Source organism: Globicephala melas, chromosome 5, assembly GCF_963455315.2.
Source record: "Globicephala melas chromosome 5, mGloMel1.2, whole genome shotgun sequence".
NCBI classification, from domain to species: Eukaryota; Metazoa; Chordata; class Mammalia; order Artiodactyla; family Delphinidae; genus Globicephala; species Globicephala melas.
Window position 1 is genome coordinate 44,757,769 of NC_083318.1, and position 19,280 is coordinate 44,777,048.

General features: G+C 36.8%; 2 protein-coding genes across 5 annotated transcripts in view; one reads left to right on the forward strand and one right to left on the reverse strand.

The window, feature by feature from the left end:
* Positions 1 to 3,288: 3,288 nt before the first annotated feature.
* DCAF16 (DDB1 and CUL4 associated factor 16) lies at positions 3,289 to 15,527 on the reverse strand. Of its 2 annotated transcripts, none has more exons than XM_030864305.3 (2): positions 15,367 to 15,527; positions 3,289 to 6,397 (listed from the first exon to the last, which is right to left on the reverse strand). In XM_030864305.3, the coding sequence occupies exon 2, from the start codon at positions 5,770 to 5,772 to the stop codon at positions 5,122 to 5,124; it is 651 nt and encodes a 216-aa protein (XP_030720165.1). In that variant the 5' UTR covers positions 5,773 to 6,397; positions 15,367 to 15,527; the 3' UTR covers positions 3,289 to 5,121. The 2 variants fall into 2 exon arrangements, with proteins under 2 accessions (XP_030720165.1, XP_030720166.1); XM_030864306.3 differs by having other exon boundaries at positions 3,289 to 6,412.
* A 112-nt stretch (positions 15,528 to 15,639) lies between these two features.
* The window catches only part of NCAPG (non-SMC condensin I complex subunit G), a 47,345-nt gene continuing 43,704 nt past the window's right edge, over positions 15,640 to 19,280 (forward strand). The window contains exons 1-3 of one of the 3 annotated variants that reach the window (XM_030864302.2): positions 15,640 to 15,931; positions 16,920 to 17,123; positions 17,636 to 17,864. In XM_030864302.2, coding sequence (XP_030720162.1) covers positions 15,821 to 15,931; positions 16,920 to 17,123; positions 17,636 to 17,864 — 544 coding nt within the window. In that variant the 5' untranslated portion in view covers positions 15,640 to 15,820. Of the gene's footprint in view, positions 15,932 to 16,181; positions 16,220 to 16,300; positions 16,336 to 16,919; positions 17,124 to 17,635; positions 17,865 to 19,280 lie in introns of those variants that run through there. The other 2 variants (XM_060299195.2, XM_060299196.2) reach the window with 2 other exon arrangements.

Genomic DNA, 19,280 nt, shown 5'->3' on the forward strand with positions numbered 1-19,280 from the left:
ATTATTTGTGCACCTCCCAAACAAAGTTGCCCCAACCAGACCTAGATAATATACACACAGCAAGATATCAGTTGATGTATTGGAGTGTCAGGTCTCATAAGCTGACACCATGGATTGAAGGGGAGCATTAAGCATGGGTTTAATAGTTAACCCAAATATAATAATTTCCCCCCAATAAAATATTACTAGCTCCTTCATTTATAAGCTGTAATATTTTAAGACTGTTTCATCTGGTTTCTGTTGATATCTAGTTTGATACCAAACCAGCTCAGTTTCTGTGTATACTAGGAACTCAGTTACAATCTTGTTAGGCTGGCTGGGATCCTGTCTCCTAGGTGAATACTGGTTATGTCCTACACTAGGAAATACAGCATAACTTTCCAAATGATTTCACGAATTTTCATATCATGTTTCAGTGTCATCTATTTCTTCCCAGATAAACTACCCAAATTCCAGACTACTTACTGTTTTATGCTCCAACCCTAAGCTGTCACTAACATTTTTTTGAGCTTGAATTGTTTATTGTTCACTGTACAGTGTTATATACATTATCATGTCTTAAGTGGATTATTAATAGACTCAAATATTTAAATACTTTGTATTGAATTGGACAAGTCACTTAATTTTTCTCATCTTCAGATTCCTCACCTCTGGAAATTATCTTAAAGTATCTTTCATAGTGTCATTTCAACGGGTGCTATAAGATTAAAAAAGAAAATAGATGAACATTAGTTATGACTTTGGTAAATACTGCCCAGCTGTGGAAGGTCATTTCCAGGTTTATGAGCTGCTGTCAATGAGAAATAAGCAATGATCAACCACATGCAGCAGCTGCAGGGGATGAGGGGAGAGGTTCCTCACAAAGGTCTATGCTCAATATGTAGGAAAAAAAAAAAGGCAAAAGCCACAGTATTCAGGTCTTAGAAGAAGGTAGAGGACTGGCTTTCACCAATGCCCCGCTTCTGCCTCAGTTTCAATGCTCGTTGCTTACAGACTTGTTCTCTGATTCAACCCAAGCCCTGAAAGTGGTCCTTGAGATGGGGTAAGATATTTTTGCATTTATACATAATATTAAGGTTTTTTTTTTAACCTGAGTGAAGATGTGAGTTGAAAGGATTTTTACACTGTGCCACAAAAGTTTATTTTTGAATATTTCTTTTTAGAAATTAACAAAATCCTCTTGGAATTAAATGGATTACATTTTATGTCACGTGTGGGCTGGAATAAAAGTGATTTAAATTTCTATTTAAAACTAATGGGCTGCTCCAAAAATACTGAATTCTCTAACAATGGAGCCAAAAGTAGAAAATCATTTATTATGTAAGAGAATTTATGTTTTCAGTAAGAAAACAACCCAAGTGACTTCTAAAGTCCTAATTGCTTTAAGCAATTGAATAAAAGTTAATTCAGGATTGACATTTTAAATGAAACATGTATATTCCTAGTACATTTGATAACGGTTCTTCATTGGAGGCTACATTTTAAACTGACTCCACAGTTTAGAAGCAACTCTAGTACTGTCTGCCTGCTACATTGTTATTTTAAATCATTATTCTAAAATCAAGTATTCTTTTTCCATACCTTATTGAGAAGGGCTGGTCATAGCTCTTACAGCTAAGAGGAGCTGGGTAGATCAGATCACTGTGATACCTTTACCCTCTCCCTTTCCTTAGTCTCATATCCAAAAATTGTATAGTATATAATCCTACTGCTGCCACCAATAGAAAGAGATTAGAAGATTATATACAAGGATCACACTTAAACATGTAGCCATTAACTAAATTTTGTTCAAAACTGGCAAAGATACACCACAGAGATTTTCCTTTTGATGACGGCAAGTAGACACAGAAGAAATACCTGGTGGTTGGTGTCAGTTAGTGTAGCTCCTTCAATTTTCCTCAGTCCAATGGATACCACTCATTAGTAGAACTTATGTGCCAGCAGCTTGTATAAAGTTGTCTCATGAAGTCTGAGTAGTTATCCAGACTTTCTGGGCTTTTATACATACCCCAGCCATATGAGCATAACACTTCTGGTCCTGATCTTTGTGTGCCACTGCCTTGTGAATTTAGTATATACAATTTAAATCTGTGTATAAAATACCTATTTATTTTATGTATTCCCTTAGCTGACTACCTCTTGTGGGGTTTAATTGTTGGAGTGTGCTCTCCATCTGAATTCCCACTACACTTCGATGACTGTCTCATTTTCAAATATTTAATGGCCAGTGTAAGGAGTAAGCTTATATTCTGTGACCCTAGCTCACAGTAAATGAGCATCAGTGGCCAAAAGCCTTGGGGTAATTCACATTGGTTCAATATATTTTAAAACTGATTTCTTATGTATATCATCTGATTTAATTTTGCACTCCCAGTGAGTGTCTGGATTATAGTAGGCACTCCATAATGTTATTAAATGACTAAATTTCTATTTAAAACTAATGGGCTGCTCCAAAAGATATTGAATTCTCTAACAATGCAGCCAAAAGTAGAAAATCATTTATTATGTAAGAGAATTTATGTTTTCAGTAAGAAAACAACCCAAGTGACTTCTAAAGTCCTAATTGCTTTAAGAATCTACTCTAATATCAAAACACTGTTTTCACCATAGAGAAAATGTTTTAGATGGACAGTTGTGATTGGAGTCTCAGCAAAATAATTCCCTAAAGGTGACCTAACATCTGCCCTCCTCCTGCCATGTCTAGATTTCTTCTGTTAGAAAGCTGATGGGCTTAAAAAAACATGTTTATCGTCTTCTGGGCTCAAGGTATCTGGGCTGCTTCAACAAAAAGAGACTATCTGCACCAAGACAGAATAATACCTTTAAATACATTGATGTCTGTTGGTTTAGAAATTCTGTTTCCTTACTCTTTTGATACATATTTCTATAAATAGGGAATAAATTCATCCTTCTTTATCCTAATTATGGGGACTGCATTTAACCAAAGGCCCATGGAGGGAGAGTGTGAAAGTGGTAAATTCACCCCTAACCCCACACCATGGCGCACAAAAAGAAGTAAAGGCTTAAGGCTTATTTAGGTATCTATCAATCATTTTGTGCAACCTGGAATTACTTATATACAAACAAATGGGTTCAAATCTGGGTCTTGACTGCATATCTGACACTTTCCTCTTCAACAGTGTTTCTTTTCTAGAGCTGCCAAGTCACCTCCTATCAGATACACTGTATCTCTATGGACTCTATTCAGCACTTGGTGAATGTTGAATATGCCTTAAGCAAAGCAGAATCTATTTCATTTGTGAAGAATAAATGACCATACTCTGTTCAGCATGTACAAAGCTGTTGGTTTATTCAGCTGGGAAGCTGGGGAAAGGCTTCCTTTGGGAATGAACAGCAAAAATGTGTTCATGAACAAGGCACTTTTACACACACACACACACACACACACACACAGGAACATATGATGGTTACATAAACATCAACAGATTTTAATTTTTAGACCCCTCTACCTCTTCCCACCTTCTCCTAAAAAAAAAAAAAAAAGAAAAAAAAGAAACAAAGAAAGAAACAGGTTTTTGTAACATTTTAAAAACCAACTTCATAGAACATCTACATAGGAACAGTTACTGATACATTCAGTTACACTAACATTATATGGTTTCAGTTCAGTAACAAGTTTTCCATTAACAAGTATTTTTTTCTACCTACTATAATTCCCTCCTTTTTCCTTAAGAGGAGACAACTAAGGTTCAGCAGAAACTACTCATTAGGTTATAAACATTCTCCTCTCTCCTTAAAGTTGCTATACATTTATAGAATTTGTGATTCCATTAATGCTTCAATTTTTTGATGCCACACTGTATACAGCACTTAATTATGGAGAACAGGAAAAAGCAAAACTAAAATAAGGAGAGATATATATCTTTAACAATCTGTTTTCTGATTCCCTTTAGATGCCCAATCAACCAGGATCACACAAAGGTTTCACTCTTTATTGTAGGTGTGTGAAAAGACTTACTGGTCTCATGCATTTTATGTATGTTGATTTCTACGTTTTGACTCATCTAAATAAACACAGCAAGATTCATTTACAAGGGTACATATGCTTTCTATTCAGCCAGAAAAAAAAATCTAAAGCTAGATGTAGGAAAACAATGATGCTAAAAAACTCTTCAACTTCAGACTGTATTAGGCTGAGAATTTCTGCAGTAAAGTTCCTGAAAAGTTTGCAATGGACATGGAAAGTGCATGAAGTACTGCTCCAGGGAACATCATACAGATGAAATACTTTAATCCACTAACATAAATGCTCTCTTAATTTTTTCCCATTGGTCTTTGGAATGGGTTTTATTTGCTCTTGACTAAGGTCTGGATGCCAAGATGCAGGAAATATAATTGCCTACGGAACAGGTGTCTGTTTAATCCCCAGGTATGATCTTATAAGCCACTTTAGCTAGAGACTGCCTGGTGGGAGCCTATAAAATGTTTATGCCGTAACTGCAGGTTCCATAATAGGTTTGGAGCAGTGTAGACTACTACTACACTACTGCACTCCCTCCCCCCAAAACAGGAACTCCTAAAGGGTGCCATATATAGGTCTACCAATATAAAAAGAGGGAGATAAATCCATATTCCCACCATTTTCTTTTATCTAGTTATTCAATTTAACTCAGCTACCTCCCTAGAAATGAGTATCAGAGAAAAGTATGCTCAGAAAGGTGTTACTGGGAGTAGCTAACTTACCACTTTCCACAATGGCTATTCTGAAAGTTGGGTAACAAATGGGGTAGTGGCCTCCTTTTCCTTCCCATTAATAATTAGGTATCTAGTTAAGTCCATTAGACAGGCAGAGTAAACTGCGGGGAGAACTAAGTGTGGAGAATAGTCAACTTATCTCTTGTAATAAGGTCCCTTTTGACTAATTCTCTACTGAAGTTCTCATTTTAACCACAGGGTCTTTCAAAGTGAATGCTCACAATGCACATCTTCTGTACTGGAGTTACAGGACTCTTGGGTATTATATTCAGTACTTGATCGTATTTTGGCATATCAGGACAGTTTGGTTGAGAAGATGTTTGTTAGTTCCTCAACTGTGGGCTGTGTAACTGTATTCCTTTCTCAACTGGCAACACGAGAGATATGAGAAGGAATGGTGGATCTTTATAGTGATGCAGTTAGGAGTTTGTTAACTGCCTTTTGGAAGTCAGTGTAGGAGTAAGTAGTGTTGATGGGTTCAGTGCGGGTTGTTTCCTTAACTGTTTTAGTTAACCAGCCACAGCAACAACCAGAAACACATGAATTAGGAATTTGTTTTAGGTACTCAGGTATGGGAGTGGCTCTACTCAATGTTCGGCGTAACTGTTTGGTGGCAAATTGCAGTGCCCCATTTAGAGTGGCATGATCTCTAGAAAGCCGGCTGGGACTCATAAGGGGCTTTTGAAAAGGTGGGACTCCACAAGAAGCTAGAGGAGGCCATTCAGGAATCGGTTCCAGTTTGGGTACACAATGGGAGCAATGGGAGAGTCTTAGTCCTATCTCTCGTAGTATATGGACTGGTGTGCTAGCATCCAAGAGTTTAGCATGATACAACCAGGAATTAGGATTTAAAGGTTTCCAAGTTGTAGAATATTTTAAAAGGCACTTAACCTGCCAGGCAAGACTCTCAAGAGGTGTTAGGTTGGGCACCACAGGGTCCTCTTCTTCAGAGGAATCCCATTCTTCCCCAGAACTCTCATTTAGGTAGTTAGCATTTTCTTCTTCCTCACTTTCTGATTCTGATAAGGGGTCAGGAGAGGGATTCCTAGGACCCATTAGAATAGAACAACAGTATAGAAAAAAAGGTAACAGAAAAAGGTAACAATCTAAGCCAGTAAAACACTAACACTGGCAAATAGAAGCAGAAGATGAGAAATCCTTTCAATAGGATTCATTTGTCTGTTTCTCAGTCTGTTACACACACACAGTATGCCTCTGGCTTGCACCACTGTGCAGTTCTTCAAGATTATGTTGTATATTCTTCACTTACAAAGAAGACAGCTCAGTTCTCAGGACCAGTTCAGTGTGTAAAATTTAGTCACTTACCAGTGGCACAGGTCAGAGTCTCTCCTTCAAATCCTGGCTACCCAAGAAGAGAAGGGGTCCTCATCTAGGCAAGCTGATTTTCTTAGCATGGTCTCAACTGGTTGTGAAATTATGAGGAGACACTTTGTGTACTCTTTTTTGCTGGCAGAGATATTATATCTATTTCATAATAAAAAGAAACTCAGTGGTCGCCTTCTTTGTCCGCTGGTGCAGCAACTTTTGCGCAGAGAGATGGTGGGACGAGGTGTCAAGGATCTGTCTGGTGTGCACGGATCTGATGTTTTCCATAGGTGGTGCAAATGTCCTTGGAAACTGGTGACTTAGTTGTTGGACTATCTGGAAAGGTAGCCTTAACCTGTGAATGAGAAGACTAGAGACATGATATTAAAGCCTGAAAGCACTGGGTAACATTATTATCCATCTAACTTCATAGACTATCCAAGCACATGGTGTTGAGCAAGAAGCCTTATCAGCTTTCCCATCTCTAGCACATAAGTTTAGGCAGAGTTTCCTACTGGGAATGGATCCTACCAAGACAAAATTGGGAAGAAGAGCCTGGGGCCACTTTAATCTTTTGTTGGTACATATCTGGGCTAGTTTTTTTATCATGCAGTTCTAGCCCAGGAAAGAGCAGATCCCTTATGCTCCAAACTCCAAATAGGGAGCTATAAAAGATATCTTTTTTATCTTTAGAGGTGCTTGTTGGGATTAGTTCTAGGGGACCTGTGCTGGTTGTAGAGCTGGTTGTAGAACTCTTGCTGGGACCCCAGAGGTTGTGGTCCTATGACCATACTCTACAGATAATGAGGGAAGATGGCAGGTATAAATCTTAATATAGCAGGAGTTAAAATGAATATAAACAGCTTAAACTGACAATTAAAAGGCAGACACTCAGACTGGATCAACCAAACAAAACAAGATTTAACAATATGCTGCTAACAAAAGATATTTTAAAGCAAAAAGAACCAAAAAAGGTCAAAGCTAAAAATATGAAAAAATATATATCAGGTAACTGTGGACCAGAATAAAGCTGGGACAGCAACCTTAATATCCAACAAAAAATATTTCAAGGCAAAAAAATATAAGGGACAAAGATTGATGATAATACTAGTAAAAGGAAAACAATGAAAGTGATACACTCATCATAAACATCTATGACCCTAAAGGCACATCCTCAAAATTTCTCTAGTAACAACTAATAGAACTGACAGGGGAATATAAGCAGGGATACAAGCATTCTGAAAAAGTTAAAATATTAATATACTTTAGGTATTATATTATTTAAGTATACAAAACTCTATACCAAACAGAACAGATATTAAGTACACACATACACACACACACACACACAAATAGTTCATGCATTAGGTTATAAAGTATAACTAGATTCCAAAGGGTCAATTTCATTTAGACTAAATTCTCTAACCATAATGCAATAAAAGTAGATATTAAAGGTTAGTTAAAAGTAATCCTGTTAGGAAACTAAATAGCTCATGAATCAATAAAATGGAAATCATAAAAGATATTAGATATAAAACTGAATAATAATATAACCTCACAAGCAAAAATTTGTGGGGTATGGCCAAACCAGTGCCTAGAAGAAATTTATAGCTTTAAATACACTGATGAGGAAACAAGGAAGTTTAAATACGCACAAGTTAAGCATTCAATTCAAGACAATGGAAAAGCGCAACAGCAAAATAAGCTGAAAGGAAATAATAAAGGCAAAAATTAAATAGTATATAAAAGAATAATAGAGTGATAAAACTGAAAGACGGTTTTCTGAAAATATGAATAAGAAAAACAAAACTGGTGAGAGTTATCAGGAAAGAGATTTTAAAATACCCCCCCAAAATTAAAAACATAATATATGCTAAAATGTGAAAACCTAGATAAAATGGCTAAATTCTAGAAGAATATAAAATACTAAAATTTGTACAGGAAGAAATAGATAACTTGAATAAAACAGACCAGTATTAAAGAAACTCAAAAGGTAACAACCTATTAAAAACACCAGGTGCAAATGGTTTTATAAGAGAGTTCCACTAAACTTCCAAGGAAATTAATACATATTTTATATAAATTGTTCCAGAAAAAAGAAAAATAGCATAAAACTCCTTTTATGAGGATAATAAAATATTAATTCCAAATCTAGAGATGAAGCAAATAAGAAAGGCTCATTTCACTTGCAAAAATTTCAAATATTACCTAACAAAATGTAATAGTGTATTAAAGAAAAAAAGAATGTCACAATCATATAGAGCTTATCATAGGAAAGCAAGAATATCTCAACTTCATAAAATTTATAAATATAAGTCACTACAGCAATAAAATAAATTAGATAATTTTATTAACTATGGATATTTAACCGTTCTTGGTTCTTGATCAACACCTATTTATGTTTTAAAAAACAAAATGCTCTTACCAAACTAGGAAGAGAAAGTTACTTTCTCAACAAGGTAAAAATTATCTATGAAAAACTTTCAGCAAATATTCTAAATGAGAAACTTCAGATATATTCCCTTTAAAAATGAAATTAGGGAATTCCCTGGTGGCGCAGTCGTTAGGAATCCGCCTCTCAATGCAAGGGACAAGGGTTCTATCTGTGGTCCAGGAAGATCCCACATGCCGCGGAGCAGCTTAGCCCGTGCGCCATGACAACTGAGCCTGAGCTCTAGAGCCCGCGCGCCTAGAGCCCGTGCTCCACAAGGAAGAATAGCCCCCGTTCGCCACAACTAGAGAAAGCCTGAGCGCAGCAACAAAGACCCAACGCAGCCAAAAATAAATAAATTAATTAAAAAAAAGAAATTAGATAAGGATGTAAGGACTGATATTGTGTAACAAAGTACCAGTGTAACAAAGTACCAAAGTCCTAATCAATGTTTTTTTTAAAAAAGGTGTGAGAACTGGAAAAAAGATATAAAACTACTAATTTACAGATGATATGGTCATCTAACATTAAAAAAAGCCTAACTTATAAACTATTAGAGCTAATAAAAGAGTTCAACAAAGTTCCTGGATCTGAGATTAACCTATGACTATTCATTAATTTATTTATATAGCTCTTAAAATTTTCCAGGTACTATTCTAGGAACTGCACAAATGTTAACTCATTTAAAATTCTCCTAACAATCCTATAAGATAGGTACTTTTATTGACCCCATTTTATACATGAGGCTTAAGCTACCTGTCCAGGGTCATATATCTACTAAGTGATAGAATCAGGATTTGACCCCAGGCACTCTTAATACCAGCAATACTAACCATGAAATGTATTACATACATCACTTGCACAATAGGGGCAAAATAAAAAACCTATAAAGGATTTAAGAACTAATCAATAATATGCGAGACCTCTATGAAGAAGACTGTAAAATTCTAATGAAGGACATAGATGATTTAAAATAGACAGACATTCCATGCTCTTGGATGGAACAATGAATATTATAAAGAACTTTTTTCCAAATTAATTTGTACAATTCCAATATGTTAAGAATAAAATTCCACATATAGCTAAACAAACTATTTAAGCAGAAGAGTAAAGTAAATATCATGGCCTACAAGATATTAACACATATTATTACACGTTACAGAAGCCACAGAAATTAAAGTAGGGTGGTTAGTATAAGAACAAATAGTCCAATGGAACAAAGCTCAGAAATAGAGCCACATAAGACTTAAGAATGTAGTATACAGTAAAGTTGGCACATAAATCAAGGGGGAATGAATGCATTTAGTATATAGTAATATTGGTAAAAACTGGCTCATTACATGAAGAAAAATAAAACTGTATAACTATATAATGCCACATACAAAGGAGGACTCATGACAGGTTAAAGACCTAAATGAGAATTGTAAAACTATATAGTTAATAGAATATAATGCAGGAGAATATCTTTGTGACTTAGGGCCAGAGAAGCACTTCTTAAAAAAACATAATGCACAAGACCAAAATACGATGAATTCAATCACATCAAAATTAGTATTTTTGGATTGAACTAAACACATCAAGAACAAAGTTAACTACAAATCAACAACAACCAAAAAGGTAGCAGTCTCAATAAAGAAATGGACAAAGGACAAAAATATCCAATTTACAGAAGAGAAAATCCACAGGCCATTAACTATATGATGAGTAAATAGATATCACATTATTCTATTATTTTGGTAAAAATCAGAAAGCTGGAAAAAGCCAAGTGTTCGTGAGGGGACTAAAGGAACTCCCTTAGAAACCAGCACTACTGGTGGGATTACAGACTGGGGTAACCTTTCTGAAGAGCAATCTGGCAGCACTACTTAGTCAAACTATTTGCACAACTCATGATGTAGGAATTCCACTCTTGGGTATATATAGCAGAGAAATTCTCCATAAGACCAACATGTACTCTGGGGAGTCATCTTTGATGGTAAAGAAATAGAAGCATTCCAGGCTTCCATCACTGGAGGAGTGGATAGGTTAACATGTGTTAAAAGCACATTAGAAGTATACATAGCAACATGGATGGACTAAAGGCATAGGTCTGAACGAAAAAAGCAAAACCAAAATATCAAGATCCCACTCATGCCATCATGTAGGAATGATTTCCAAAATGAAAGTTAGCAAACATCTCTAGTTTCAAATACACACTGAAGTGGATATGGTCTGGCTTCGTGTCGGTACTATTCCTCTAAAAAACATTTCTCTGGCTTCTACTCATTCTTTATCTAATTTAGTTCTCTGCAGTGTCTGGCACGTATTAGGGGCTTAGCAAATTTTTTGGAAAAATTAATGAGAGAATGATGAAGGCCTGCTGTAAGTAACTATACAAGCATGTTTCACTTTTATTCTAGGGAGACAAAAATTCCTAAATTATATTCAGGTGATTTGGTAGTATGTTGTACAAAGACAAATGAAATAATTTTTTTAAACAAGATCAACAAAGATAATGCTACTAAAGCAACATAAAGGTCACTGCTTCTAACTTCATCTTTAAGAACATGAGTGCAAATACTTTAAAAAGTTTATAATATTATTACCTACTTCAATCTGAAAACAAAAGGAAAATTTAAAACATACCGTATTTTATTGAGACAGGTGTTAACTTTTTTTAAAAAACTAATTAATTATTTATTTTTGGTTGTGTTGGGTCTTTGTTGCTGCACCCGGGCTTTCTTCAGTGTGGCGAGCGGGGGCTACTCTTCGGTGCGGTGCGTGGGTTTCTCATTATGGTGGCTTCTCTTGTTGCGGAGCACGGGGTCAGTAGTTGTGGCTCCCGGGCTCTAGAGCACAGGCTCAGTAGTTGTGGCGCACGGGCTCGTTGCTCCGCGGCATGTGTGATCTTCCCGGACCAGGGCTCAAACCTGTGTCCCCTGCATTGGCAGGCGGATTCTTAACCACTGCACCACCAGGGAAGTCCCCAGGGGTTAGCTTTTAATTCTTCTGTCCTCTTATATTTTTACTATTTTCATTTCAACCAGATTCCATTTGTATGATTATTGATTGGCTATACTTCAGTAATTATGTTGCTCAAAGCATTCTTTAAAAGGCTCACCCTACTTTTTTTTGTTAAGCAAAAATAAAACAAAGTTTCTTTGAAGGCATATGTAAATTCTAGAGTGAACCCATCACTGTTACCTCTTTACATTCCATGAGTAATAATACCCTCATATCAAAAGTGAATTAACCACTTACTCTGTACACTCCCATGCATAATTTACTTTGAAAGAACCATTTTTCTGTAATTTCAGAACTAAATAGCCTTACCATACGAATTAGTTAGTTTGCTTAGTTTAGTTGCTACAGTGTGTTCTTTTCCCTATAGCATTTAGAGAAAAAGTCAAGACACAGGTAACCTAAAGGCAGTGAGTTTAAGCTTAATATAGCATCTTTTTTTTTTTACCAGTTTTATCGAGGTATAATTAACAAATTACATATATTTAACATGTACAATGTGATGCTTTGATATACGTATTCACTGTGAAATTGTTACACAATCAAGCTAATTAACATACCCATCACCTCACAGTTACTATGTGTTTTTTTTGCATGTGATGATAACACTCGAGATCTATTCTCAGCAAATTTCAAGTATACATGATCAACTATAGTCATTATGATGTACATTAGGTCTCCAGAAAGTCTGTATGCTTTGATATCTATTTCCTCCACCCGCTAGCCACTGATAACTCCCATTCTACTCTTTATTACTATGAGTTCAACTTTTTAAGATTCCACATATAAGTGGGATCATACAGTATTTGTCTTTCTGTGTCTGGTTTATTTCACATGGCAGAATGTCCTCCAGGTTGACCCATGTTGTTGTAAGTTGCAGGATTTCCTTCTTTTTAAAGACTTAATTGTGTATGTATATAAATGTCACATCTTCTTTATTCATTCATTCATTGATGGACACTTAGATTATTTCCATATCTTGGTTCCAATCTTAACCAAGATTAAGATGTGAATAATGCTGCAATAAACATGGGAATGCAGATATATCTTTGAGATAGTAATTTTATCCTTTGAATATATACCAAGAAGGGGGATTGCTGGATCATATGATAGCTCTATTTTTACTTTTTTGAGGAACCTCCATATTGTTTCCCACCAATGTGTTTAAGGGTCCTAATCCTCACCAACACTTGTTATCTTCTGACTTTTTGATAACAGCCATCCTGACAGGTGTGAAGTGATACCTTATTGTGGTTGTGATTTGCATTTCCCTGATGATAAGTGATGTTGAGCTCCTTTTCATATACATGTTGGCCATTTTTAGGTGTTCTCTGGAAAAATGTCTATTCAGGTCCTTTGCTCATTTTTAAAGCAGGTTATTATTAATTTTTTTGCTACTGAATTATATGAGTCCTTATATATTTTTGATATTAACATCTTACAGGATATATGGCTTGAAAATATTTTCTTCCATTCCAAAGGCTGCCATTTTTGTAATCTAGTATCTTTTTTTTTTAACTTTTCAGATAATGTTCCAAAAATACTGAACAAAAACATGTTATTAATCCCCCCTGCCCAAGATGGTCAAAATATACTTAGGCTGACCTCTGGTGGCCAGATGCCTCATCCCTCAGTAATGACAAAATGGTATGAAGTCACCTCTCATTTGTGGGTAACCAAATAAAATATGGTAAATGAAATAATATTGTTAGAAATTTCACAGTTAAACAAAGCAACAAAGGTAGCAGGCACCCAAAGCATAAGGAGAGCTGAGCAATTAAAGGCCACAAAATAAGAAAAATTTCTCCAAATATTAGTTTGTTCTAACTTTTAGTTCACCAGTTGATTTTACATGAAAAACAAATGGTATATTCAGTGGTTCCCAAAGTAAGAATAGTTCTACACTATCTAATACTGTAGTCACTAGCCCCATGTTCATTGAGCAGTTTGAAATGTAGCTAGTGTAAAATAATTCCCAATTCCAAAGACTTAATAGGAAAAAAAAGAATGTAAATTATCTCATCAATATAATTTATGTTGAGTACATGTTGAAATGATACTTTGGATATAGCTGGTTAAAAAATTAATGCCCGTTCTAGGTTTCTTTCACCACAGCTGTCTAGGTATTCTACATTTTAGCTATAGTGAGATTATAAATGTTATCGACTATATTCCATGCACTCTTAAACCTCTGCTTTCCCTCTAGCTGATTAACCTAAAATACCCACCCCTCTTGCCTTTTCAGAAATTAGACATTTTGATAATTTTGAAATTATGGGCAACCCAATATTTACTATTACTGCTACCATATTTACTATTTTAACTAGCATTTGAATACCTGCAATGTTTCAGGAATTAGGACTATGAAGAGAATAGATGAATAAATTATGGCATGCTCATACAATAGAATTCTAGAGCAACCTATATGTACCTCAGTTTCCTCTTCTTAAAAAGACGGAAAGAATTTACAAGGGTTGTGCCTAAGGATTAAATGAAGTAAAGTGCTTAGAACAGTGTCTTGGCATATAAGGTGATGAAATAAAATTCATACTTTATGGCAAGACAAGAAAAATTTAAACATAAAATTTTTCTCTGCCTGTTTTGGGCCTCCTCCCTCCCCTTTAGTGTGTGTTGTGTATCTGCACTAACCAAACCTCCTTAGGAGATAACCTTCCTTCTTAATCTTGTAAGGAGTCAAGATGACCCATGACCTACTACTCTCTTTGTAACTATAGATCTGGATTGTGTAAACTGTCAATAATACGTCATTTGACGTATAACCCTTTGTCTCAAAAACATATATTACTGGGCTTCCCTGGTGGCGCAGTGGTTGAGAGTCCGCCTGCCGATGCAGGGGACACGGGTTCGTGCCCCGGTCCGGGAAGATCCCACATGCCGCGGAGCGGTTGGACCCGTAAGCCATGGCGGCTGAGCCTGCGCGTCCGGCGCCCGTGCTCCACAACGGGAGAGGCCACAACAGTGAGAGGCCCGCGTACCGCAAAAACAAAAATAACCCAAAAAATCCCCCATATATTACTGTGCTTAAGACCTCAAAAGGGCAGGACAGTCCTGAGCTTCCTGAAAGATTGTCTCACAGGTTATAACCCTCAGGTTGGCTTGAATAAAATTCTCCATTTCTTTCCTAGATCAACCATTGGTTAATTTTTCCTCGACAATGGGTCCAAAAGGTGTTGTTATGGTTATGAAAATATCAATATGAATAAACCTCAAAAATAATACTGAGTGAAAAAAGCAAGTTGCATACATAGGATCATTCATATAATGTTAGAACATGAAAACAATACAAGATACTTATTCAGAGATTTATTCAGATATCATTAATACATAAAAATTAACAGTAAATTCAGAAAATCCATTGCTGCTAGGGAGGAAAGGTAGTTCAACAGGAAAAAAGGCGTACAGGCTGCTTTGTAATCTATTTCTTTAGATGTTAATAATTGTCTCAAATAATTCCATTAAAGAACAGTTTAAATAAAGACTTAGTTCCTGCCGGAAGGCACTCCAAATTTCTTTATCTTACCATTACCCTAAACTCTTTTTCCATTCTGTGTTGAAAACATTGCCGTTATGCACCTCTGTAAACAGGCCTCGAAAGCCGGTACATCTAGAACAAGCTGTACCTAAATTAACCCGTGCCTCTCTTCCCATACTGCCTTACACGTTTGCAGACTCTCCACCAGACGCGGACCTAAGGCTTAAAAATACTGCGGCCCGCCTCCATCTGGAGACCTCGGAACATCCTCCCTTCCAGTAGAAACCAGGCCGCCGCCCAGCACTCCCTAGCTCTCCCTTCTTGACGGATCTCCGAACGAATCCCTCCTCCCCTTCAGCGGGGGCAGGGATTCGTCCCCTCAGCAGATTCCCTTTCTCACCCAAGAAGGATCCGTTCTTCTTCCTCGCCTCACTCCCAGCCTCAAGACACGACTAAGCCTGGCGCCACCAGCTCTGATCCAACAGTCACTCCGCCGTAAGGCTCGCACTCCGGTGGATACCACTTCCGGGGGCGCCAACTCCTCCTCCTCTTAGAAACGCCACTTCCCACTCGGAAAACGGTTTAAAAGACCCTAAGCGCAAGCGCCCCATTGGTGGGGTTGAAGGGGGTGGTCCCATCTCTTCCCACTCTCGCCGCTCTAAACTCTCGCGATAGTCTCGCGTATTTCCTTCTCCCGCGGGAGTTATTTGAACGCTCTGGCGGTTACCACGCCCTCGGCTGTCGGCCGCCTGCAGACTGGAGACTGAAGCGTACCTGTGGAGTCCCTGACCGTGGTCAGTCGGTCAGCTGAAGCCGAGCGCTGACAGGCTTCGTCACGACAGGGTCCCGGCGCCATGGGGGCGGAGAAGAGGCTGCTGCCGATTAAGGAGGCCTTCCAGCTGGCGCAGCAGCCGCACCAGAACCAGGCGAAGCTGGTGGTGGCGCTGAGCCACACCTACCACTCGGTAAGCGATGCGGCCCGCGGCACCGGGCCCCCGCCCCTCCCTTCCCCGGCTCGGCCTGGCCTCTCCCGGGGGCTTCCCGCGACCTTCCCGACTCCGCGCACCAAGACTCCAACCTCCTTAACTTTCACGACCTGGTTCGGAGAGGCAAACCCTCACCTCCCCCCCGCCTCTTCCCAGCGGCCTCCGGCGCGGACCGTTAATCCTCTGGCGGTGAACTTGGAGAAGAGTTTGCGCGTACCGTGGCGACCGGGCATCTAGTGTAGGGCCGCAGCGTGGATCCTGAACTCGGTGTTGTCCCTCAGATCACCGCCCACATTTAATTACGTAAACCTCGCCCCACTGTTAAATTGTATAAAATCACCAATTAGCAAATTAATCGTTAGGACTTGGCTCTTCTTAGTCATGTAAATACTGTTTGTTTCGTTTTTAAATGAAACTTCAAGAAGAATAGGACCATGAATTTACTGTTTGTTTCGTTTTTAAATGAAACCTCAAGAAGAATAGGACCATGAATTTCGAGAGAATAAATTATCTTGAGGTCCGAGAAAAATTGTAAGTCAGTATAGGGCTTGAGGATATGAGGTAGGATGTGAGTTATATCAAAAGGAAATTGCTGTGTAATATTAAGGGTAATACGGTAAAATGCAAAAGCTGTGGTTGATTTTGGGTTGTTCATGAAGAAGCAGATTTTTACTAAACTGGTACCAAGGCATCATATTGAGAATTCAAGGGTGTTAAAAAAAAAAAATCAGAGGAGTCCTTTCACTGTCAAAATTCATGTTTGTTTTCTTCCTGGGAGAAATAAATTTCTCTGGAGAGAAATTAGTGCAAATTTATTTCCCCTTTGATGGTTTGGATAATTGAGAGTTTACTAAATAATGATTTTAGTTTGTTTGCGTTAGGGCTGGTGTTTTCAGTGTCTTAGAGTAATGTTGAGAAAAAAGGATTTTATCTCTGCAGTTTGTGAAGGGTTTCTTTTCTCTTTCAGGTGGATGACAAAACAGGTTTTTATGAGGAGTTTGTTAATTACCTTAAATATGCTATGGTGGTCTATAAACGAGAACCAGCTGTGGAGAGGATAATAGAATTTGCAGCAAAGTTTGTTACTTCATTTCACCAATCAGATATGGAAGATGATGAAGAAGAGGAAGATGGTGGCATTTTAAATTATTTGTTTACTTTTCTATTAAAGGTATACGAAAACTAGAATTTCGAGGGAATATTGTAGAAAATTTTACTATTTTAAAAGGGCCATGGGAGTTTGTATATCTTAGAGAATGAATATCTGGTAATTGAGAAAATGTCTGAACGAATCTGCCTTTTATAGGAAATATTAGAACTGTCATTAAGATTAAAAAGTGAACTTTTAAAAACTCCAGCATTAAATTTTTAATGACCATTCTAAACCAGTTCTTACATACATTTGTTTGAAATGGGTTCTCTAGTTCAAAAGTAAAGAGTTCCTCCGAAGAGGAATATGCTTTTGTAATTTAGCAGATACTTTAGACTGTGTATTTTGAGACTTTTATGTTATGTAATGTGTATTTAGCATGTATATATGGATCAAGGTAGCATTATAGTTTTTCTGCAAGGAATGAATTATTGCTATAAATTCTTGAATTCTAAACATAGAATTCAAATGGTATGTCATTATTTAGTAATGGTATGTGACTTGGAATAAATTTTGTTTTGTTTCTGTTTTAGTCTCATGAAGCAAACAGCAATGCAGTTAGATTTAGAGTGTGCCAGCTCATAAACAAGCTCTTGGGAAATATGCCAGAAAATGCCCAGATTGATGATGATTTGTTTGATAAAATTAATGAAGCCATGCTTATTAGATTAAAAGATAAAATTCCAAATGTAAGGATACAGGCAGTTCTTGCTCTTTCACGCCTTCAGGATCCCAAAGATGATGAATGCCTGGTGGTTAATGGTATGTATAGCTCCTTAAATCCTTTTTCAGTTTCACTGACTTTGTTAAATTCTCAGCAGATGAATTTTCTTATTATGAAATATTATGGAAGAGCATAGTTTATATACACACACACACATACATGTATGTAAAAATATATGATTAAAAAAAAATACCCAAGTAGCCACCATCCAACCTAAAAATAAATAGAGCATCATCAATACCTCTGAAGCCTATCTTATGTCCCTTTCTAGTTATATTACTCTCCCTCTGAATTAACGAATATCTTGAATTTTGGGTTCCCTTTTGTTTGTTTAAACAGTTAACCACATGTATATACTTCTAAATAATGTTTAAGTTTTGCGTATCATTTTGTATGTTTTGTGGATCATACTATATTTTTCTGTGCTCTCAACATTATTTCTCATTGTAACATTCATCCATGTTGATACATTACTGATATACTGTTCTATTGTATGAATGTAAGACAATTTTATTGTTTCTATTATTGATGGACCTTCTAGTTGTTTCCAGTTATTTTCCTCTTAAAATACAGTGTCGTTGCTATGAACTTTCTTACACAGTACATGGCTTCTGGTGCACAGTTTTTCTAGGATATGTACCTAAGGGTGGACTTGTTGGGATTTGTGCATTTAGCTTTATTAGATGAGGTACAAGTGTTCTACAAAACATTTATCAATTTATATTTCCAATAACAGTGCATAAACTTGTTCATTGAGCCATATCCTCTCTAGTGTTTGGTACTGTCAGATTTTTAAATTTTTGTTAATCAGGTTGTGTGTATCATATGTCATTGTTATGCATCTTTTCATATATTTAGCAGCCAACTTTGTTTCTTCTGTATAATGCCTATTAACGTGTTCTTATTTTTCTATTGGTTTGTCTTATTAATTGGAGTTCTTTATATATTCTGAAGGGAAATCCTTGGGTTATATGAATTGTTAGATCTTCCTGCTTTCGATGGATTATTTCACTGTCTTCACTATGTCTTTTTTGGGGCAGAAATTCCTAATGTCAGAATTACCAGTCTCTTCCTGTATGATTTGCACTTTCTTTTATTTAAGAAATCTTTCTCTACCTCTGGGCTCATAAAGATAGTCATATTCCAGTTTTCCATATATGCCTAGGTTTATTTTGGGAACTCTTCTGGTTTGTTTTTCTCTTTGTCCCTGTTACTACCTTTATAATTTTGATAACTGGTGGTAGTTGGTATTTTTTGGTGTTAAATGAGGGGCATAATAATATGTGAAACATATATGTTTAGTAGTCAACATATACTTGATTATAAAGCATGGGAAAATCTGAGAAATAGAGGTGAATAAATATTTAAATACAGGAAATGAGTTTTGTTCAATGATAAGATCAGAAGTTATTTCTTTTTAGGATTCATTAAAAATCAAAATACTGAGCTCTTTA

What these genes read in the sequence shown, in the direction of transcription:
- DCAF16 (XM_030864305.3), bottom strand. Translation starts at nt 5,772, where the DNA reads ATGGGTCCTAGGAATCCCTCTCCTGACCCCTTATCAGAATCAGAAAGT.